The sequence below is a fragment of the Urocampus carinirostris genome, chromosome 1 (genome assembly GCF_059441175.1).
Source record: "Urocampus carinirostris isolate Australia breed hairy pipefish chromosome 1, RoL_Ucar_1.0, whole genome shotgun sequence".
Taxonomy (NCBI): domain Eukaryota; kingdom Metazoa; phylum Chordata; class Actinopteri; order Syngnathiformes; family Syngnathidae; genus Urocampus; species Urocampus carinirostris.
Genome location: NC_142349.1, coordinates 28,819,108 through 28,844,059, shown reverse-complemented (window position 1 = coordinate 28,844,059; position 24,952 = coordinate 28,819,108). Strand labels below are relative to the sequence as shown.

At 38.7% G+C, this 24,952-nt stretch overlaps 1 protein-coding gene across 2 annotated transcripts in view; it reads right to left on the bottom strand.

Annotated features, from left to right (window-relative positions):
- Positions 1 to 1,199: 1,199 nt before the first annotated feature.
- The window catches only part of LOC148374201 (protein shisa-8), a 113,973-nt gene continuing 90,220 nt past the window's right edge, over positions 1,200 to 24,952 (bottom strand). Inside the window, exons 4-5 of one of the 2 annotated variants that reach the window (XM_088333588.1) lie at positions 17,990 to 18,106; positions 1,200 to 5,956 (exon numbers count right to left, since the gene is read on the bottom strand). In XM_088333588.1, coding sequence (XP_088189714.1) covers positions 5,454 to 5,956; positions 17,990 to 18,106 — 620 coding nt within the window. In that variant the 3' untranslated portion in view covers positions 1,200 to 5,453. The remainder of the gene's footprint in view (positions 5,957 to 17,989; positions 18,107 to 24,952) is intronic. The other variant, XM_088333596.1, reaches the window with a different exon arrangement.

Below are 24,952 nucleotides of genomic sequence, written 5' to 3'. Positions count from 1 at the left end.
TCACCAATCAGTCTGGCTAAAACTAGACTTGGCAAAACACAAATCAAATGGTTATTGTCAAATTTATAAAGTGCACTTTAGCTGTTTTGAGTAAATAATGCACAGAGCAATGAATGCTGCCTTTTTTCTTTTAATCTTCAGTATGACTGAGATTTTTTTCACTTCATATTATAAAAAAGAACAGCTAATGTCTCTGTGTTATTGTTGAACCTTTTAGCTGTTTACAATAATTTATATTTGGTAGTGACCCTCAACTCACTAACAAATAATTATTAACTCTAAATTGCATGCTTTATTACAATTCTGACTCAAGACCTTGAAAACTTTCATGAACTGAAGACAGCTGCAAGGACGACGACCTTGTTTTTGTTTCAACCATACATCAACATGAACATATCATCGACAAGATGAGTAAGTCTCATTTTGTATTTCTTGTAATTTCTTTTAATCTTTTTGCTGTATTATAAATCCAACTATGGATTAATAGAGACATCTGTCAGTATGATGCAGCGCCTATACGAAGCACAACCAGTCTGACAAACATATTTTAGGAAAATACAAAATTTAGTAAATCATTATCCAGTTCCTAATCCAATCAATTGTTTGAGTCAGAATAACTTTGGATGACATGATGATATAGTATGTTTTTGAGTTTTTGTAATTGTTAGTGTTGCAATCAAAATTAATAAAAAACAGTAAACACAAAGACTTGTTATATCACCAAATTTAAAGACATTACTACTGGCTCTGAAAATATTCTCTTGTACACACACATACAGTCTAGAAAATACAGAGCCAGTGTGTAAGCCACAGGAAACACATCTGGTTGAGTCCTCCATGATGTCAGAACACTTCACTGTTTAAAAGCGCCATACCCAAGGCTACGTATTACAAAGCGAGAGAGCGAGAGAAACAAGGATGCAAAACAAACATCGAGAAGTGTGATGCTTTTATGCGCTATATTTTTCTGTTTGAGATGTTTTTTCATTCAATCACCTTTTCCAGCTCTTCGATATAATATACATATATAGCTAACCCCTCACATCAAAAGGTCAACACCCACAAGCTTTTCCCGGCATATCAACTGTCGGTTGTCAAAGAGCTGGAAGGAAAGGAGTGCAATGTTGACATCATCCCTGGATAGTATGGATTCAATGTACTGTGTTAATGTGCAGTCCATTTAAGAGCAACACAAAATGACCCGTTTGTCACAAAGATTTATTCAAACAAGACACATAGGCCAAAGCCATTTTAATTGTTTTAATACAGTATGCATGAAAATTCATGTATTATCTCGTCATCCCTAAAAATAAAACTCAAAATAAATTTGCCTTGAGTTACAGTATGTGACATCAGATTACCCAGTATGCTTTAATATCGAGAAAAAGCCCTTATATATCGTAAGCCAAGAACTCAACACATTTCACAGCAGACAAGTGGTACAGCATACGTACTGTACATACAGAGCTAGTACATAGCAATCAAAGGCAACCTACTGCTGCCTGATACAAGTTAACAACAAATAATGCATGGGTGTATTTTGCTGTTGTATTTTTTCATTTTTCTCAATACAAATCTGAATCCACCTTTCAACTAATGTGTCGGTAAAGCACTTTGATACAATGCAATATCACATTAATTACATGAGGGCATGTGGACCAAACAATGTTAGTAGATCACAAGCTTCAAACATATGACATCCTCCAGCAAGAAAGGAATGCAGGCCGAGGCAGCGGGATGAAGATCGTGCAGCCATAAGTCTAAAATCTGGAAGCACTCCTAACTTTCATTAGTCTGATGAATGTTTACATATTTGTATATATTTATATATTATTTTGTTATATTTTCATTTCTTAAAAATGCACAATACAAAACCAATCCAACAACCAACAAAAACACGCAAATCCAAAAGAAAGAATTGAACCATATATTGTAATCTATATATTGCCATGTATTATAGAGCCCAAGTACTACTACCAGGTTGCATTCGTGTAAACCTGTTGTAGAATACTTGTGTTTGCATTTTGGATAGATTTACAGTCAGTCAGCTCTGAGTGGATTCGGCACTATTCTTTCACTATAGGGAGCAAATGCTCATTTATGATCCAAAAATCTCAAAGCATATACTAGGTGTTTTTCTTTTTCTCCCTTTAACAGGCCACAGCTTTTTTGGACGTTATGTAGAAGATATCATTAGTATTATAAATTTACTGTACATTGTCTTGGGCTTCAAGGGCCTTTTTTTGCAGTCAGTCCAACATTTAAGAAGGAAAAAAAACATGCTGTAGTATTTCTGGATTGTTGACATCTGCGACGGCGAGTTTCTCAACATGAGGGTGGAGCGAACTATCAGCAAAAAAATGTTACCCACAGCTTGTAATAAATTCAAACCCTTTGCAGTAAACAGTGCAGGGGTGGGGGTGCTGATTCCAAGTTCCACTCCGTAGAGAAAGAACTGATACATCGAGTCAAATCTGGACATGACTTCATATTTCGTTTGCCTCCTCCTCCTCTCATTGACTAAACTCCTGCTACTTCATTGGCGTGAGGACAGTTGGCCACTTATTGCTTCCCTCACACATATTGCTTGTTTACTGTCATTGCGCAATGGTTCCAAACCTCAAATGCTTTCTAAGCTGTCCAGGACAGACGCTTGCGGAATATTGTCCTGCAACAAGGTGACCCACTATAAGTCAGTCTGAAGGGGAGGCTGCAACAAAGGAACCTGCAGCAAGCTGGCCGGAGCATCAGCGCAAAAGTGTTTGATGCACATCCCAGTGATGCTTTTGTGTTCATCATCCCCGTTGTCATCTTATCCCTTTTTGCAAAAGGACACTAGCAGCACGGGGCGTCTAACAGGTTTTTCACATCTCTGAGTGGTAGTGGCGAAGCGGTCGCTGCTGCACAAGTGTGGCATTGTATTGCTAATTTAGTCCCTCACATTAATGTTTAAGTCTGGTTCCTTCCTCCTCTCACTTGTGAACACTCGTAGCTCCTTTATACTTTTAGTAACCTCTTAATACTTATAACAAATGAGCAACTTCTATGTTGCAATTGATTATGAATTTGAATAAGAGGAACATTAAGGATGGAGACAATCCAGGAGCAGGGTCACGGCGTGTGGTCTTCGAGAAGACTGTGAGTCAGTGGAGCGAAAACAGGTGCTAAATTGTGCGTGCCCCCACTAAATGATCCCGCTCGATTAGCCTCCATTGTGATGCTCTGCGGCATAGCTACCGTCCTGATAAAAACAATTGAAGGTGAATTGAATGAATAAGTCAGGCTATTGTGCACAGCACTTCAGTAGGACTGTGGCGCAAGGATAAGAAACTTCGGTTCAAAGAGTCCCGCTGCACCAAAGTACTCCTCTGCATTTAGAGAGCATACTAGAAAAGTATGCATCGGTGGACTCTAGTAACATGGATGCTTGGACGCGCTCATAATTTTATCATTAGCATTGATGTAGAGGCCTCCCTTGCCCCCAAACACATTTATGTGACTCATGAAAGGTGCACGTTGTTTATTCTATATGAAATACTTTAACCATGCATCAATTGCACCTTTCTATTTGTATTTTCTCAAAGGAGAATCGCAAAGGAGAAATCTCAATCCGATACTGTGAGGGGGGATATTTATCAATTGATCCTGAATTCAACTTAAGATTGACATTCAAAATATATATTGACTTTCGTATTTTTAGAGTGTTTAACCTCCACTCGACAGTGGGTCTCATAAACTCTTTTGAAAAGATAATCTGTCAGTAGCAGCCAATATTGAGTATTTTGACTTTCTTTCAAGTCTTTCAGGTAATTGTTTGCTAAGATTTTATCAAAATGCAGACTACTAAATGATAGATTGGACCATAAATACCACCCCCGCCACCCTCAAAGTTTCAGCAAAATCATATTTTTGAGCAAATTTCAGAGAAAACTGGTTTCGTGAACACATGTATTTCTTGCAGATAAGGGTTTACATGTGCTTTTAATCAGTCTTTTAACTGTCTTGGAAACTCAAAATTTTAAAATACTAACTATCTCCTTTTCTCCACCTTTGCTTTAAGCTAAAATTGATTTTCTCAGAAAGAGGCACCAATGATAACTAGTGGACGAAAATAGTCGGTACAGTATCAGAGTGGCAGGCATGGCCAATGCTATGCCTATTCCAATCAGAAAACGTACTTAACGTCACAAAGCCGGAAATCAATGTTCAGGTCCCCCCTTGAAAGCACTCTGCTGTCAATGGCACTCAAGGAGAAAGAACAATAATGAATACCACATCTCAAGTTTGTTATACTGATGATCAATGGTTGGGCGCCACTTTGAAATAAACAATTTGCATGGTGTTCCTTACGGCATGTCCTAGTTTTGGGCGGTGGGGAACAAACTACCCTGTTCTACAGCCAGGACGGTTAAAACTCTATATTAACAATTAAATAAAAGGATTTTTTTTAATTTGCCAATTCCCATGCAATTTTGTCTGTTCCAGTTGAAACGAATAATAAAGGGTTTCTCCATTCAAGCATGCATATCTCGCTACTACCACTGAAATCGTCATGCTGATGTGAACAAGTTTATTTTAAAGCTGTTTGATGAGGAAAAATTTCTTTAAAACATACTGGTCTTTGCAATGTTCTGCGCCGCTCAACACATTTTCCTTGTGGAACATTCTGTAGGATGTTTAGCATTCCCTTGAACACAAGGAAGGTTGACTCGAATTAGAATCTGCCGCAACGCAGCACTCTTAATCACATGCACAGTTTCAGATTGCGAGAGGAGCGTAATGTTTTTTGTACCCGCTTTGGGGTGGATGCGACTGGTCTCTGACGCTTCTGGGGACCCTCTATAATTCTTTGACAAGAATGTGCCCTGCTCTTGTGGTTCACATCCCATTCATCCTCTTATTTGCCCCTATTAAACAGCAAATAACCCTCACCCTCCTCTCTGGTATGAATTGCCAGGCTGATCCCTGAGCCAACCCCCACCCCCGGGAGTTGGTGGGAACTGACAACTTGATGGTATTGTCTCTGGTGATGCGAAGCTTCAGTCTTGCGGCCAAAACACAGACCGGCAGACTGGTAAGACAAAATGGGTCCATTGAGCTGGTGCATGCGGGATGGGAGGAACCTTCGTGTAGGTTTGCCACGGGCCATGCTGAGTTGCTCGAGTGAGAACGAGCTGGGTAGAGTTGAATTGAGCGTTGAGCCAACACATTGAGAAGTCCGATCAGTTATTTACATCACGGCCGCCACCTTCTTGGCTCGAATACTGTTTTGACCCCGTTATCTTACAAACTGCACTCATGTTATTATTATTATTGTTATTAATATCAACAATGATAAGGAAAAGGCAGTAAAAAAATCTTATCATACACGATATTTGCCTGCCCTTCCTGCAGTTAGGCGGTGGATAAAAAAGATATCAGAGCACAAGTTATGTGTATGTGAAGTGTCGCGTTCACACAGTGACCTCTGTCTTGCTGTTGGTCGGGAGTCCCTTGTGCTTGGGGTGCACGTGCGGCGATTGGCCATAGTTGAGCGGCTGTGTGAAGAGCTCGGGGAGCGTCTCGATGCTGAACTGCCGCTTGTTAGAGTAGGCTTGGCGCCGGCTGTTGGGCTGATGGTGTAGCGGCTGGTGGTGTTGCTTCTGGATGGTGTGGTGATGCTGCGGGCCTTGGAGGACCACGTGCGAGGCGGCCGGGCGCTGCAGGTAGCTTTTGCTGGGGTCCCAGGCTTTGAAGGCTGACCCCGACGTAAGAGGGTGCGTGTTAGTCTTCGATATCTTGGGTTTGGGGATCTGGGAGGCGTTGATGGTAATGGCCAGCGGTGCATGGATGTCAGGCGGTGGGAGGAAAGACTTTTCCTTTGGGTGGAAATTGATTGGCTGGAAAGTAGGAGGAGACTGGCGGTGGGAGTAATCGACCATAGGGTAGCTCTTGTAGTAGTCTCTTGGTGTTGTATCTGGATTTGTAAGGAAGAGAAACAAGTCAATAACTGACTAGAAAACCCTATTATGATGACATAACTGTCACCCTTAAAGGGAAAATGTGTATTATTTAACGCCTCCTAGTGGTGGAAAAAAGTTATATAAAAAATTATATTGAACTAGATAATAAGCAAAGATACATGAACTGTCAAATAAACATGCGTTTTTTTGAAGGGGCTGAATTTGAAACTTTTTTACTGCCTGCTGCCATTTTCTGGTTTAAAGTCAAGAGTGCAGCCTCAGTCAGCTCATTCCTCAGGAACGTGCATATCTTAGAGGCGCTCGGATGAACTCCTTTATTTGTATCTTTTTGGGGGTTTGGTGGCCATTTGAAACAGGCCTTTTCTTAATCTTACCATTTAAAAAAAAATATTATGAGCAGAAGCACGGTGACGCAGTGGTTAGTGCGTGTGCCGCACAGTTCTGAGGTCATGAGATCGAACTTCTTGTGTGGAGTTTGCATGTTCTCCCCGTGCTTGCGTGGGTTTCCTCCGGGCACTCCCAAGAACATGCATGTTAGGTTAATTGGCCAGTCCAAATTGTCCCTAGGTGTGAATGAGCCTGTAAGCTGTCTGTCCCTGTGTGCCCTGCGACTTTCTGGCAACCAGCTCAGGGTGTCCACTGCCTGAGGATAGCTGGGATGGGCTCCAGCACCCCCACGACCCTACTGAGGATAAGCAGATAATGGATGGATGATTATGGGCATAAAGTCACTCTTTGATCAGACCTGTAATTTATAAAACGATTTGCCCACAGGTGGAAAATTATTACTTTTAAACTGTAAATGTAGTTTAAAATGTACCATTTTACTAAATGTTATGAGGACTTAACTATGGTTTTAGTATTTTAAAATCGTGTTTTACATTATATATCTTCTATACAGGCTTTAAAGAGCAAAACCTGGAAAAAAGTTTAAATTAGCAAATGCTAAACTTAATATGTCAGGTCAAGTTATTTCATTTTTATTTGTATGCTTAACAATTGTTACAAACTTTGCATTAGTAACTATGTATGGTTGGATTGTCTGTGGTAAATAAAATAATAAATGAAATTAAGTAGAAGGCTACAAAACAAATGCCGGTTTATATTTTTTCACATTTAACAAAGCACACCAAAAAAAGTAGTTTACATGAACTTCCCTCTAGGTGAGACTTTTTTTTCCAACTTACAAGTATTTAAAAAAAATCACTCTTATATAATAGTCCATGTGTTTTTGTTTATCATGGAAATCTCTTTTTTTTGTGGTAAAATCATAAAATATATGCTTCAAATAAGCTAAATTATCGAATTGCATCAGCTATTCAGCTAAATCAGCTAATTCTTAAAACTAATTTATGAAAATAATTAAAATTCAGAAAAATAATTTGCTATTGTAACAAAAAATATCGCTCAAAAAGATGTTTCTTATTGGCTGTTCTACAATTTTCTGTAATTTGCCAACTGGAGGGTTTTGTGATTAAGGGCTAGAAAAATACATTTTGAATGACTAGTGTGCAATTTTTCAGTATTCGCTCCTGGCACGGAACTTGGTTGGTAGGCCAAAAATTGCACCTGAGCCGTCATTTGGAAAACTCTTATCTTGAGCATTTGTTTCTTGATGAGGCGTTAATTCCCAACTGACACATGTGGGAATTCATGTTGGTCACATTTGGGGCGACAAATTTGGCCCTTAAAGCCGATTGCAGGCATGGCAAGGTCTCCATTTCGCCCATGACTACTTTAAATGCATCTCACACAATACCATCAATTAATCAATTATGCCCCTCCGTAGTACACGGCTAATCTGTCATCTAAATACCAAATTTAAAACAATTAATGCAAAGGAGATGAAACCTGCAGGCTTATGTGCACTCTGGAGAATTCTCATACATGTGTATGATCTGACCTATAAGAAGTGAAGAGAAACAGGATGCAAAATGCTAAGGGAGCGTTACTCAAAACTGTAGGGAAGGAAAGTAGAACGGGTTTGGCATGTCACATCGGATTAGCGCCGGGTCCCCGCGAAAAGCGCGACTCTGCTGTTTGGTCATCACCACTGCAGCCGCCTCACTCCCAAAACACACAAACACACATACCCACACTTGCCTTAAGACACCATCGACCTTGTTTTCCCTATTTTATGAATAATTTCCTTCCTCAAAACAGCTTTAAAAACAGGTGTCTTCTTTCCCCATGTAAACAGAGTGGCTTGTGCAGTACAGGCTGTTGCAAAAGTCTTGGGAACATTTGAAGTTCCCATATACATATATTTAAATGTGAAAGGTAGTAAAATAAAAGTTGTGCCATTTTAAAGCTTATTTTACCTTTTAAGTTTTTTTACAAGACAATTGATTTTTTGAATTATTTCAGACCCGTTCATGGCGTTCACTCAACCAGAAAGGGCTTTTGTGTGCTTGTATATGCAAAAACTGCCTTATAGACTGTTTTTCGACGTGCGTTTTGCAGAAAATCCGGAAAGGAGCCACCACAGAGGAAATTCATAGTAAGATGGCATGGTAAATTCATAAGGGATGGGTGCTTATGCCCAGCTAAAAGAACAGGACGCCCCTATACTTCAGATGATGTGATTGAACAAGTTCGAACAGCTTTCCAGCGGAGCCCCTTTCAATCCAACAGAAGAGCCAGTGGGAAACGTCAGTGTCCAACAACTATTTGAGTGTCTTTAGAAGACGACTGCTCATGACACCTTACAAGCTACAGTTGGTCCAACAGTTGAAGGACAAAGCTGCTCATCTTGATTTTTGGACTGGAATGCAAAACAAGATGAAAGATGACGACCAGCTTTTTTATAGCGATGAGGCAACTTTCCAACAAAAGGCCAAAGTTAACAAGCATAACACTCCCAATTGAGGTACTGAGAACCCATATGAACTTCTTGAGAATCAGTGAAATTCCCCAAAGGTGACTGTGTTTTGTGTTGAAAAAAGCCGTCTACTGACCATTGCAATCTTTAAGGGCAACAGTCAATAGTGAGATGTACCTTAACATGCTGGAAAATTATAGATACATTTAGTGAAGACAATCTGGTGACTTCATTTTCCAACAGGATAGGGCAACTCCATACTGAAACCTTCCGAACACAGCACTGCCAGTCAGATGGATAGAATGGTTTGGGCAGAATCTTCACAATCTCATGTCCTGGTCACCCAGATCTTCGTCATGCGATTTATTTTTGTGGACATTTGTGAAAGTATTGGTCTATGTGCAGGGTTGGGTAGGGTTACTTTAACTTGATTACTTTCAATTACTTTTGGATTACTCCAATACCAAATATGCTAATAAAAGACAAAAGAAACTAAATATGAATAAAATTACTAAATTGTGTGCAGGCTTGGGGAGTAACGGAATACATGGAAAGGCAAAAATGATGTTGGCAAGCTGTTTGGATTTATTTTCATTTTGTTTCTGTCGCATTTTATGTTAGTTTTGCCGGAGATCAAAGAGATCAAAGCCAGGAGAGAAAGCTTACCATGTGTTGTGAGTCATAATTGTATTCATATTTAGTTTATTTTGTCTTTTATGAGCATATTTAGTATTGGAGTAATCCAAAAGTACTTGAAAGTAATCAAGTAACCCTACCCAACCCTGTCTATGTGCCCTCTATTTCAAGATACATGGATAAGCTGAAGGAAAGAATAACAGAAGCTGTTGCAACCATTGACAAAGGAATGCTGGAAGCGTTTGGCAAGAATTTGATTGGTTAGATGTGTATCATGTGACCAATAGTCCTCATATTGAACATTTTTGAACAATCCATGTAATTCTATTCTATACTTCTTCTATTCTAAAAACCGAGATTGCGAGCTTTACCTGATGTGTTTATATATCCTTAATAGATTCCATTCTCAAAATATGCCCAAGACTCGGAACACCCTCTTTTTTCATTACTTTTTGTTTACAGAAAAATTTGCAATGCATTAAAAGAGTTGCCTAGGTTACAAATGAAATTGTTGGATCAAACGTGTTCATAAATGTGCAACTGGCAAAGTTGTGTGAGATTTTGTCTGAACCGTCCGCAGTTGTCAACTCTCAGGAAGCCGATGTTCAATTTCCACCCAGATCTTAATTCATCCCTTGTAATAAATAATTCAAACTTGGGTCCAACAGTGCTTGGCTGTCGTGCCTGTTCTTTTCCAGTGAGTAATATTTTTCTGGCTTTGTTCCTGTCTTTTGTCGTTGTCAAAATACACATTTTACTTGTAGCTGTTCTTTTGGGGAGTGCAGCACTAGATTGTGGCAGTTTTGGGGTAATAACATTAATAGTATTGCAGCTCCTGCAAATATGTCTGTTGTCATCATTTTTTTAAGGATATACCCAGCTTTCTCAACTTCCGGTGCTTTTGGCCATTTAAAAATGCCAGTTCCTCACTTTTTTCAGTGTAATGACCCATCTGTGGGAATTCTGACACAATCTTGATCCCAAACCAGGCATTTTACGTGCCAAAATCTGACTCCCCTGCTAATATGGACCCTGTTTGACTTCCAGGGTAACCTTCTGTGATATAAATATGTCAGCACAGTGATTTTGAAGAGCTTCAGAACATTTCTCATAATATTACTATTATTCATAATAATAATAGTAGTAATAAAACGAACTAGGTTTGTCGAACACCTATTCAGTAACTTATCACAAAGTGCAGGTATTCCTCTGTTGTTGGATCCCAAAGCCAAAAAAGCATAATAGGTTTAAAGTGTGTATTACTTTGCAAACAGTATAGGCAGGGAAGTCCGATATTAAATGAAAAAAAAAAAGATTTGTTTACACCGCGGGATCCAATGCAACCAGGATTTCATTCACAATAAAATACATTACATATGGCTATTATAGTACACTAAATAAAGGCTATTTGTGTACAATTAGTTATGATCGTGGATATCATAGCGTACATTGATTCTTCTCCGGTGGTGGTGACTTTTTCTTCCATGTTAACAAACGAATATTGTGGAATACGATCGCGCTTTATTGTTTTAATAAACGTGTTATATAGACTACGATCGCTTAATTGTTTTAGTTAGCTCGCTTTATTGTTTTTTTTTTTTTTTAACTTTTTATTTCTCACACCAATTTTGACAGAGGTTTGATTCCTCCATCCTACATCAACACAAAATATATACACTTGACACACTCATAAATAACAGAAGAAACAACAAAGAAGAAAAAAAAATACTATTAATAGAAAGGAAGAATAAATATTCATACAATACATCCATACAAAAAGAAATATATATATATATATATATATATATATATATATATACATATATATAAAATAATAAATCAAAATATACATCCAAAAAAAAAACAAAAAAACAAAAAAAAAAAACAACGGACATAATAAATAGGGGGAGGTGTTTAGACATCAAGTAAAATTTGTGTGATAGGCTTCCATCTTTTCTCAAATTGGTCAAGTTTCAGTTGAAGTCTTGCAGTGATTTTTTCCATAATGTACATTTGCTTTAATTTGTCTCTCCATTGTTTTATGTCAGGAGGTTGTGGTTTCAGCCAGGACACTGTGATCATTTTCTTTGCTACCAGAAGCATTACCCTTAGTATATATTTCTGTTGACCAGATAGTAATTCTTCTGGCAAAATTCCTATTACGTAAGCCTTTGGGTCCAACCGCAACTCCCAGCCCGTGATTAATTTTATTTCTCTCTGGATACTTCTCCAAAAATTTAATATTACAGGGCAATTCCAGAAAATATGCGTAAAGTCACCGACCCCCCCACAGTTACGCCAGCATAGATTTGAGGTATTTTTATATTTTGAAGTGATAGAGGGTGTATAGAAGAATCGCATTTTTACTTTCCATTCAAACTCCCTCCATGTCGGGCTGTTGGTTATTTTGTGTCCCTCTTTCAATGTTTTTTCCCATTCGTTGTCTTTTATCGCTACATTAGTTTCTTGTTCCCATTTTTCCTTAACTGCCATGTCCTCATTACTGAGATCCATTCTCAGGGCTTTATATAGTTTTGATATAACCCCCTTTATTGATTGTCCTTTTGTATACGATATTAATAATTCCTCTACCTTAGTTGGCTCCTTACATATTTTCCCCCATTCCTCGTGTTTCTGGAGGTAATGCCTTAGTTGCAAATATTTGTAAAAATCATTTCTGGGTAGGTCAAACTCTTGTTGGAGTTGTTCGAATGATTTCATTGCCTGTGCTTCCAATACTTGGGTAATCAACATCAGTCCTTTTTGGGCCCATTTTTGAAACCCTACCTCCATACCCCCAGGTTTAAAGTCTGGATTTTTCGCTATTTTGGTAGCCCTATTCACAGATCTTGATATTTTTAATTTTTTTTGTATAGTTGACCAAGTTTTAATAGTTCCCTTAATCCATTCATTCTGGATTTTTAATTTCTTCCACCTCGTGACTGATATGTATGGTAACGATTCCACCAGCATATTTGGACAAGATCGTTGCTCCATGTCCACCCATATCGCATCTTTGTCTGTTGTAATCCACAAGATGAGTGCTTTAATTTGAGCTGCCCAATAGTAATATTTAATATTAGGTAGGTCTAGGCCCCCCTTTTCTTTAGGAGCTAACAGGGTTTTGTATTTTATTCTAGGTTTCTTGTTTTGCCAAAGGAATTTTGCTATTAACTTATTTAACATTTTAAATGTGGATGCCGGGATCAGAATTGGAAGGGATTGAAACAGAAATAATAGTCTTGGTAATATGTTCATTCTGATTGTTTCTATCCTGCCGATAAGACTTAAGGGCAAAATTTCCCATTTTTCCAAATCTTTCCTTATTTCTTTTATCAACATTCCGTAATTTGCATCAAACAGCTGTGTGGAATGTGGTGTAATGGTCACCCCCAAATATTTAAACCCTTTATTTGTCCATTTAAAATCAAACCTTTCAATCACATCTGTTGGACATTTTCCTGATATCATCATTGCTATTGATTTGCTCTCGTTATTTGAATACCCAGCTACTTCTCCATATATTTTAAGGCTCTCCAACAGTGGTGGTATTGATAACGAAGGTTCCTTCAGCATTACCAACAGGTCGTCTGCAAACAATGATATTTTATGTTCTGTTCCTCCTTCATCCAATATCCCCCTTATTTGCTCATTTTGTCTAATTGATTCTGCGAGTGGTTCTATGCTTATTGCAAACAAGAGTGGGCTTAAGCAATCCCCTTGCCGGACTCCTCTTTTGATTTCAAAGAAATCTGAACAGTGACCATTTACTCTAAGACGAGATTTCGGATTTTTATAGATAATTTTCACCCATTCAACAAATATTGGAGGGAAGCCAAAAGCTATAAGTGATTGATGTAAGAAGCTCCATTTCACCCTATCGAAAGCTTTTTGTGCATCCAAGCTCAGTAACATCGAGGGTTGGGTCTTAGATTTTGTGCTCGTAATTATGTTTAGTATCCTCCTAATATTGTTTGCACCCTGCCTTCCCGGAATAAACCCTGTTTGATCATTTCTAATTAATTTCGCAATAAATTTCTGCATTCTTTTTGCCAGTATGCTTGTAAGAATTTTTAGATCATTACAAAGTAAACTAACTGGTCTATAGCTTTCACACAATATTGGGTCTTTTCCTTCTTTGTGCAGGACTGTTATGATGGCTTCCGACCATGATTTGGGGGGATCTCCTTTTGTTAGAGCATAGTTAAATACTTTCTGCAGTACTGGTGTTAATTCTTCCTTAAAGCTTTTGTAGAACACCCCCGGGAATCCATCCGTTCCTGGTGATTTATTTATTTTTAAGTTATTTATTGTATCTTGTATTTCCTGTTTTGTAATGGGGCGAATAATTTCTAATGTATCCCCCCCTGTTAGTGTTGGTAAATGTAGTTTTCCTAAAAAGTTTTGTGCCGTGTAGTTATCTAAGTCATTTTCTGAGTCCTTGTATAATTCTTTATAATAATCTGCAAATGCTTCTGCTATACCTTTGGGTTTTACTAAACATTGTTTAGAGATAGGATGTTTTATTTGTGATATAATTCTATCTGTTTGGGCCTTTTTAAGTTGGAAGGCTAGCAGTCGACTGGCTCTATTGCCCATTTCATAGTATCTCTGGTTCACAAAGCGCAGAGCCCCTTCTGCTTTATTTGTCAAAAGTTCATCTAATTTGCTTCTGGTTGTTTTTAATACCTGTAATCTGGATTCATTTGGTGTTTTTTTATGTTCTTCTTCTAGTTCCTTAATCTTATCCTCCAATTCCTTCTGATTCTTTAAGCGTATTCGTTTCAGCCGGGACGATATTTCTATTAATTTCCCCCTTATTACAGCTTTCCCTCCTTCCCATAATATTGTTGGAGAAACCTCATTGTTGTCATTGATTTGGAAATATTCTTTTATACACCGTTTTATTTCCTGTACTACGTTTTTATCTGAGAGGAGAGATACATTCATCCTCCAATACCTAAAATGGGGTTCATTGTCTAAACTTAATTTCAAAGTAATTGGAGAATGGTCACTTATAGTAATATTCTCTATACCACACTCTACTACTGTATGCATATGTTGTCTTGAAATGTAAAAGTAATCAATTCTCGAGTAGCTGCCATGCGGGTTTGAATAGAAAGTATAGTCTTTAGTTTGGGGATTCTTCTCTCTCCATGGATCTATCAATCCCAATTCTTTAGTTATGTTATTTAACATCCTCGACGTCTTTGTATTTGTTCCATGTACTGAAGGATACTTGTCCACTTTGCAATTCTGTACAGTGTTAAAGTCACCTCCTATAAGTAACATTCCCTTCGCACAGTTGGTTATTACTTTAGCTAATACTTGAAAAAAAGTCCCCTTTTCCTCAACTGGTGCATAAACATTCATTATTGATATTTCCCAACCGGCCATTGACCCTATAATCATTATATATCGCCCCAGATTGTCCTTCACTTCTTTTTCGACTTTAAACGCCACCCTTTTTCCAAGTAAAATTGCTACTCCCCTCCTTTTACCATAGGATGCGTAGAACACCTGGTTCACCCATTCTCTTTTTAGCTTCTTATGTTCAATCTCGGTCAAATGTGTCTCTTGTAATAATGCTATTGAGCTCTGCAATGTCTTGAGTTGATTCAATATCTTTTTTCTCTTGATGGGGTGGTTTAGCCCATGTACATTATATGAAACAATATTTAGATTGCTCATGTTTTGTATTGAGTCTCACTGATTTTTGAAGCATACAGAAACACTACATTAATTACTAACACCTCCATTGACAAAACAAACCAAATTACTAACAAACATATTGACAAGCACACATAATTTCCCACCAAAAAGAAAAAAAACACACCCAAAAAACAAAAACCCATGTCTTCCAAGAGTCCAATTGGAGAGTTGTGGCTACCCTCCTGGAAATATGCACTCAGTGCGTGAACAACTTTTGTACCGTCGTCCATAGTTATAACTAACTAAATATTTTAAAGTAGCTCTATGCCAATATATGTACATACATTGTTTTAATTTAAAGATAACAATTTTACTTGGTATTTTACTTACTTCTAACTTATTGAATTTATAATAGAAAGGGCATATATGGTCCTTACTCTTTCTCCCCAAATCCGAATATGGCTTCGTTTTGCTCCATAGGAGCTTGTAAGTCACCTTCTATGATGGGGGTGTTCCCTTGTCTTCCTCTCGATTCCGGTCACTGTGGTCCAAATGTTCTTTGACAACATCTTTTGCAGTGTCTCCGTGTTGTCCTCTTCCACTTCGATCCCCATTTCTTTTAGCAATGTTGCTGCCTCCATCAGTGTAGAGAATGTTCTTATTCCTGAGTCCAAAAACATCTTCAGCTGGGCGGGATATGGTGATTGTGCCTTTACGTTCTTTTCCTTTAACTTTTTGATAACGTCCCTTACTTGTTTCCTCTTTTTTTGGATTTCTGTGGTGTAATCTTGGTTGAAGTAAACGGTCTTGCCTTCGTACGTTGTCTTCTGCTTCCATGCTTCTTTCATTACGGATTCTTTCACTATGTAGTCGGTGAAACGTACGATAATTGCCCGTGGCAGTGCTTTACCTTGAAACTTGTTCCCCAGTGAGCGGTGTGCCCTCTCAATGCGCACATCCATATGTTCGGTTGTCGGAATGTTTGATTTAATAAAGTTTGTTATGAAGCCGATTGTGTCTTTTCTCTCGGCACCCTCGGGAATCCCATGTATCCTAATGTTGTTCCGTCGTGATCTCGACTCCAAGTCCTCACACTTTGTTGCTAGTTTGGTGGTTTGTTGGAGCAAGGAGACTGTTAATTGCTCTAGTTTTGACGTTCGCTCTTCCGTGTTAGCATGTAGCTCCTCCATGCTTTCCACCCTCCGCTCCAGCAACACAGTGCGCTCCAGAAGTTCTTCGATGCTCTTTTCCAGTCTTGTCATCGTAATCTTGCTGTCCCTTGCTGCTTCAGTGTGTTCTTGCCGTAATTTACGGATTTCGTGGAGGATGGCCGAGTCACGTCCCTCGTCGACCGATGCCATTCCTTCTGCTCCCTCGATCTTTTTCTCCTTAGCGCCCTTTTCCTCGACAAGTTTCCCCTTCTTGACCATGTTTTGTTGAATAATTTGTCTTTAATATGAGTCACAATTTATACCTTTTCTGTCTTTCTCCAAGTAAGTATTACATTACTCTTTAGTGATTTTTGTCAGAGCTACTTTCCTTGCTGCCGTCTACCTCATTGCGCCACCGGAAGTCCGCTTTATTGTTTTAATAAACTTAATATATAGAATGTGATGGCTTTTGTCGGAGCGCAGCAGAATGGGCGTTCACGTGAGGGTGGGGAGGATTTTTTGAATAATAATAATAATAATTTCCTTTGTATTGTCATTCTTTGTAACAATGTACACAGAACGAAATGTCGATACACCTGACCCGTTGTAGCGAGCCGATGCAGCCGCAGCCAACAGAGGGCGCCGCCATTTTACCAATGTTATAAGTCTTAGGTATGACTCGGCCGAGGCGCGAACCAGCGACCTCCCAGTCTCAAAGCGGGCGCCCTACCATCTAGGCTACTGAGCTGGTATGTATCCGCCTTTGCAGACTTGTTCATATTTCGTCTCGTTATGACGTTTAACACTTGACATGCGAGGTACAACAATCTCGAGGTATAATGCACAAACAGCACGGTCATTTTTTGCACAAGGTCCCATTCGTCTGTTTTTCCGCTCGAGAAGCCCTCATGATTTGGCTGTCATGATTTGTTCATTTATCGCGCGCCGGTGTTTCTGTGGGAGGGTTAAAAGAGATCTCTCCTCCTTTGCGAGGTACTGCACGGACACACGCTCACCATAAAGCCGCTAAACAATGAAAGCGAGCAATGAAAATGTCTAAATTTCAGGTAAAAATGCGCATTTAAAAAAAAAATCATTATTACCTTGCCATGTGCTCGCGTGTCACTGGTTAACCCCTCGCGTGCCAGCAGTGACACTCGAATATATATATATATATATATATATATATATATATATATATATATGATAATAAATAAATATAATAATATATATATATATATATATATATATATATTCAGACACCAAAGCATTTTATTAGAATATTTTTGAGTTCTGGTGACAAGTGTCCCTGCTCTCCACAAAATGTGTGAAAGGCAAGCTATAATAAGTAATTGTTGATTGTGAAGGCTCTATGAACCATGGGATATTCTTCCTTTGACAGTGAAATGTATTCATCCCTTTCAGTTGACTTTTTTTTCAAAAGCTCACATTTTTATACAAAGGTCAGCTGTCAATAACTGTCAGCATTTTCGTGGCTGAGCGAGAAAGATGAGTAATGCATCTATAAATATCTGATCCCAGTTGTAATCAATATTGGACGGTTTTATAATGCTAATGGACTACTAATGCAGTTAGTTATGAATGATCTTACAAAGGAAACCAACTACAAGATGTTTGTTATGTCAGAAGATGGTCAAATGAGTCATTTTTAAATTTCTGAATGTTTACACTGACATTCCTTGACATATTAGGCATACAAATGTTTCTCCCATAGAAGCTTTCAGGAATGTGGATGAAATGCTTACCCGCACCCTTGAGCGAGGAGTACTTATTGAAACCAATTCCGAGGTTGTTATGGGGGTGAGACAAGGCCATGGCTGGACCAAGAGGAGACAGGGCTGCATTGTTCAAATGGTTTTGATCTAAAAGAAACAGAGAAGGAGAGAGATGCCTGCTTTACGATTTTGCTGCACATGTTAACACAATGACATGAAGTTAATGTAGCGTTGCTTTTTTGTTGTTCATTGTAACGGTTGCATTCTCTTGTCAGCGCACACATAATGATTGTCTGAGGGGACAAATGGCCTTTTATGAATGTGCGTCAGACCTGTTACATAACATTTCAACTTGAAATATAATCCCAGGTAGTGCTGAGGACAGTGACAACTCAAAAAACAATGACATCATGTCTATTTCTCCCAATATGACCTTTTCAGCTTTGTTGCTCATGCTCCATGAAATGTTCTCATCAGTTGTTTTATGGCCACTGCAGGCAGCTCTTAACTCAAATAAAACGCTCATCAAGGCTCTGCATGCTACCTGCACACCACCAACCTCTCGGAAAACAAATTTAGCGACTGACACAGGATCTACTGATTGAAATTGTAGTCAGATTGTTGCCCGTTTGTTTTTGTTTAAAATGGTATTTACTTCAAAAGAACAGTTATCATTGCTCTCAGTTAAGCACACATATTTAATATTAACATATTTTAATTAGCTATGTGTCGATTTAATTATTTTGATAAAACACAATGCCATTTGATCAATATAGCAGTCATATTAAAATGTTTGCGAACTTCAGATCTTTTTTAAGATTTTCTTTTACAAATCATCGGTTGGGTGGGTAAGCAATTTCAGTCAAATAAACAAAGAGTTTTACTTTGGCCTAAGTAAGTATGAAGTGTAAATCCCATACACTTAACTTTATTATGAAGGCTATTCTATTTCCAAGGGATGGGTAGAGCACCAGTATGATGCGCCAGGGGTAAACCAATGAAAGCTGTCGGGCCCTGTTGTTGAACAGAAGAGTGTGTGGTGTCACCCTGACCCGAGTGACATGGCCGCTTTCTTGTGTTCCTTTTCATCTGGAGGGACAAAAGCATGACCAACTTGGGTGCAGTGGTGCTTAACTTGTTTGGGTGTTCGTGCATTTGGGTTGGCCATGGTCCCAAAACATTTTGTGTGTGTTTTTTGCTCCTTTTCCCCCCTTTTATTTTCTTTGTTTTTGTATGTGTTTGTCTTCTGTCGGTCACCCCTCTCGAGGGATATGACCAGGGTAGATAGATAGATAGAATTCTAGATATACAGGCTGTTTTTAATGAAAGTGATATCCTTCGAATACAAAGAAATTATTATTATAATAAATATATGTATTTCCCTGTACTAATTTACGGCAGATAATTTGTATATGAACGGAAAAAAAATTGTAATTTGCTGAAGATTGTTACCGAAAATATGCTTCAGCGTGTTTGGCAGGAGCTGAATTACTGACTTGATGTATGCCATATATCAGGCAGTGCGCATATACTGTTAAACATTTTTTAAATCGTTCCCATGTTCAACATGTTTTTGAATTTCTTATTTGAATTTGGAAGAATAAATATTTTTATATTAACCATTATCCATCCATTATCTGGACTGCTTATCCTCACAACGGTTGTGGGGGTGCTGGAGCCGATCTCAGCTATCTTTGGGCAGTAGGCAGGGGACACCCTCACCTGGTTGCCAGTCAGTTGCAGGGCACACACAGGGACAAACAACTCACTCACTCAGTCACCTCAGAGACAATTTGGACCGGCCATTTAACCTGACATGCATGATTTTAGAATGTGGGAGGACACCGAAGAGCCCGCGGAGACCCACGCAAGCAATAATATAAAAACTCCGTACAAGAGAGCTGGTAGCTGGCCTTTGAACCAATGATCTCAGGCGGATGTGCTAACAACTCAATTGAGTGCTGCCCATTCATCTTTCTCCTTGGCATTCTTACTTTTTATTTTAATTTCCTTGTGATATTTACATCTCAAAGGATACCTTTTCTTAAACACCCTGTACATATTTAATCAATAATACAACATACAGTAAAAACTATAAAAAAAGGAATGAAAAGCATAACACAAACTTTAAAAATTCTCTCATTTCCAGTGTAATCTTTCAACAAACCCTATCAAGGATCGTAATTATTTCATTTCACGAGTACCCACTAAAATCAGAAGAAAAAGCAATCATATCCATCGATTCATTTTCCATAGCACTTGCCTCCATCGTCTCCTGGGGACATTTAGAATCTTCGTAAACATTTCATTGGTGGTCAAAATTTTACATCCTCTGGGGCAAGCGACCTTAGAAGCTCCACTTTATTCTCAGCATTTACAGAGTCAACTCATAACGCCAACACCGGCAGGCCCGCCAGATGAAATTGGACAGGGGGGCGATGTAGGGAGACTATCGTGGAGTGAGGGATGTGTCACCTACACGGACTGATTGAATTGGAAACACATCTTCACTTCTCCGTGTAATTGATATGCAGCGATGAGACGCTGTGTGCAGCACGCTGAGCTGAGAGGCACAACAGCGTGATGTCATTTTGCTGCGCGTCTAGCTGCATGTGGCGGTCGCTTGTTGTCTGGCTGGTGCCAGCTGCACTCCCAAAAAAGACATTTACGACCCTGAAATCAACCTCACCAAACGTCTCTAATAACATTGATATAAGGATGAGTCTTTGCTCTCCACGTGTCCCACAACCTCAAGGATTCTTCGAGTGGGCCAAAGGAGGAAATAATAGAGTAGACAGGGAAACAAAGATGAACCGAATCAGAGAGAGAGTCAGCCAGAGACTGCAGGGGGAAAAAAAATCAACTAATTGATGAAAAGATCCTTGGCCGGTCTCCAGTTTGACCACAGGGCTGTTCCCAGCCACCAGAGAGCTCCCAGAGTACGGCGCAGCACTAGTTCTGCCTCTTTTATTTTTCATACAGCTCCTGAATTATTTCAATACAACTATATTTACTGCAGTGCACTTTAGTTAAGTCCAGCTAAAAGCAGGAGATAATGATTTTGCTCCTCAAAAGCTTTGGGAGAGAAGTCATAATGATGTTGTAACAAGCATATTGTATATTTTATGACCTTTATAAATGTAAATGTAAATGTATCCTATTTATACAACCCCTTACAACAATCCATTCTGTACATGAAAGTTTTTCAAAGTAGATAATAAACGAGAAGGAATAAGTAAAAACAATCCAAAAAGAAAAACAACAAAAGAGAATAAGACAGCAAAATAAAACAGGATCAAATAAGAATAAAATAAATGTGTCGTCATACTCCTGAGTATTAAAAGCCACCCTGAAGAAGTGGGTTTTACCCTGGATTTAAAGAGGCCCAGGCCAGAAATAAGACGCATCTCGACAGCGAGCTGATTCCAGTGCCTGGGAGCGGCAACAGAAAGGGTTCGGTCACTCCAGCATTTATATTTTGACTTGGGTACTTCCAGCACAGTTTGTTTTCGGACCTCAGAACCATATCAGGTTAGCTAACAGTTAAAAGCTCAGAAGGGGCAAGGCCATTAAGAGCTTTAAAAGGACGGGTAGCCAACGAAGGGAGATAAGAACAGGAAACATATGCACATGTCTGCTAGTATTGGTTAAAAGACTGGCAGCAGCGTTCTGCATGAGTTGAAGGCGACTGCAACAGAAAAGGCATTACAAAACCTTTGTTTTTTTAACATGTTTTAAGCATGCATAGATGCTCACTTTAGAGGAGCTCAAAGTTTAAAAAAAATGTGAGAAAAATTTGAAAAATATTCTTTTCTGTGTGGCTGATTAGTATTAACCAAAATATATTTTTGATTGCAACACATTTTCCTCTTAACTAAAATGCCCATCTTTGTTTTTTTCTGTAATGTGCTCTGGCTCATCCCTGAAGAGCAGGATGGTGCTTTACACCAAAGAATAAAAGCGAATACATGATGAAGGAGCTGTATCTGAATCCGATTGGGAGGCTCCTTCTGCTACTTGTAACCATCGATAACAAAATGATCTGTTTCAACAGGGTGAACAAAACGAGACCCCCCCAAAAAACGGCCGGGATAGGGGTGGGCGCCACCAGACTGTACTTGCCTAAGACACATCACAGGAAGTGGTGCCTCTTTGACCCATGTGGTTAAGAGATCTGTGTACAGCAAACGTGAAAGTAGCATGATAAGTTGATTATGCTTTGAATACTGGGCACCTGCAAAGGAGATTGCATAGTATGCCAGTTCTATATTTTGACTATTAGTTTCACTGAATTGTATGTCTTGTCATTGATAACAACACAGTGAACCTTTTTTTGCTACGAGATTAGACATTGAAATATAGGATAAACACGTAATAAAGAATTAAAAGAGACAAATAAGATAAAAGATTGCCAGGGTAAAAAGGCAAAAATATTATATTTAGAAGGCAGTGCTTGACAACTGGCCTAAGGTTTAATAATAGTGCACCGAACAACAATGCAATTATATCCATCCATCCATTGTCTGCACCGCTTATCCTCAGTAGGGTCACAGGGGTGCTGGAGCCCATCCCAGCCATCCTTGGGCAATGGGCAGGGGACACCCAAAACTGGTTGCCAGCCAGTCGCAGGGCACACAGGGACAGAAAATTCCCTCGCTGTTTCACACGTCGGGCCAATTAACCTTAGATGCATGTTTTTGGAATGTGGGAGGAAACTAGAGTGCCCGGAAGACACACGCAAACTCCACACAGAAGATTCGATCTCATGACCTCAGAACTCTGCCGCACACGTGCTAACCACTGCGCCGCCGTGCTGCCCTGCAATTACATTTAACAGCAATATCATACCTCACTGTTGTTTTGTTACTTTGACTAGTGTGCATTGTTTACAGCATTGTTACTATCGACCAATAAAATTGCAGTTCTTTAATCCACATCCTTTAGGGCGGATCTTCTTTTTGTAACCTAGGAAATTGATTAAAAGGAAAGTGCTTGGAGGAGGGCTTTTAGAAAAGATTCAGAATTTGGCTTTGTGAGTGTTTTTTTTGTACAGTCCTCTTCCGTTGCAAGTATAAAATTCATTGAAGTAATTTTTCCTTATTTTGAGTACCTCCTAAACTATTAACTTATCAGCCATTGAATCATAAACTTTTCTTTGGGACTCTTGCAAAATCCATTTTCACATCTTAAAAACAGACTTAATCACAGTGCACAGTCACGCGGTCACTGAGTGAGAACTGAACTCAAATCACATAAGTGAACCACACCTATATCCATGCCTTAGATTTGGTTTTAAGAAAAATTTGAGCAGCAAACATTTGTTTTGGATAGAAGACCTAATTCGGTGGCTGGGGATCATAGAAAAAAAAACACATAGGGCACAAACATGCGGACCAGCGACTGCTCCATCTCGTTTCTAATTACGTTACTGATTACAATACAACAAGTGACAAATTCTGTATCAGATTACGTTTTTAAAGTAACACCCCCAACCCTGAATTTAAAGCATAAAAGTAAAACAAAAACGACAGACAGATAATAAAGAAATTATTTCGTATTTCTATCGGAACACAGGATAATGAGCTCATTCATATTGACAAGAAATGAAAAGCTGACAACTATCAGTTCCTTTGTCAAAGGCATGTGTTCATTTAGGGACCGTATCACATCCCTAGCCTATCCTCCATTTTGTGCGCTTTCATGTGTGCTTCCGGATGTTTCCCGTCCGCTTTCTCACTGTTGTACCATTGTAGAAATAATGTAGGAGAGAGTGAGAGAGCAGAGCCAAAATAAGATGTTCCCTGTGTTTCGTATTCTTGCATACATTTCCTCCAATGGCCTATTTTTGCCGTCTGATTGTACGAGTATCCTTGCTTATTTTTTGATGTGCTATAGGATCGGGGGAACGCTTTGGGGAGAAAGCCTTGTACTTATTCAAATGTATGCTCATTATGAGAGTCTAAGAAGCAAATAAGAACTTAATCAGTGTTTGAATGTGATTCAAAAACTTTGCGAGGGACACAGTAAAAGAGAATAAGGGAACAGAGATTTTCGTTTTCATTTGAGTAAACCGTTTCAGTAAAATAGCCAGATGTCCACCAAACTACTTCAGTTGGAGCATGCTGGAAACACGTGCGCAACATTCAGTGTTTGTAAGTGTGTGCATGCACGGCATGGAAATTGAGGACTGTTGCAAGGTTTTCTGCTAGCCTCATTCTTGCATAATAACTGACAACATAAGCGATGTAAGTAGAAAGATGAATGACCCGGGTGACTTGGAAATCAAAGTAAGGCTCTTTGCTGTTTAATTCATTAAGCTTTCTTACTCATAAGGTCACCAATGAGGCTTTTATAATTTACTGTTTAAGAAGAAGCCTCCCACGTAAAACACAACCATTCCAGACCGCACAACATATTTTTGTAATATTATCTCTCACTCGACATAACAGAAATAAACTAAATACAAACTAAAGCACCCCAGGATCGAAATGTATTTTACCTAAAGTATCTAGACATTGTTTTAAGTAATGCCCTGAAATGCCTAACTGGGATACAAGAATGAAAAAAAAGTGGAAGGGATGTGCAATAAGTGCCAAATTATGTCATTCATATATTCTTTTTAAAATTAAGGTACATATTTTAGATGATTAACATAAAGATCATTAAAACTATAACAATCCCACCAATGATTAATGTCTTTACTGTTTTACTTATAGTGTAAAGTCAATTTTACAAGATACATTGAGCCAAATAATAATGATTAAATAAATGAGTAAGTTACTTATTACATAAAACTGAAGTCAGTCCTAAAAGCTAAAACTCTTTGTTGTAAATTTTAAAAAAAGAATCTGGTACCTGAAAGGTTTTAGCATTTAAAAAAAAATCATTGAGATGTAAAACCTGAAACTTAATCTTGGGTACTCAAATAACATTACTGAGAGATTGGATTGGATGGAGATACTAGTATATTCACGGAAATCTGTAATTTTAGTG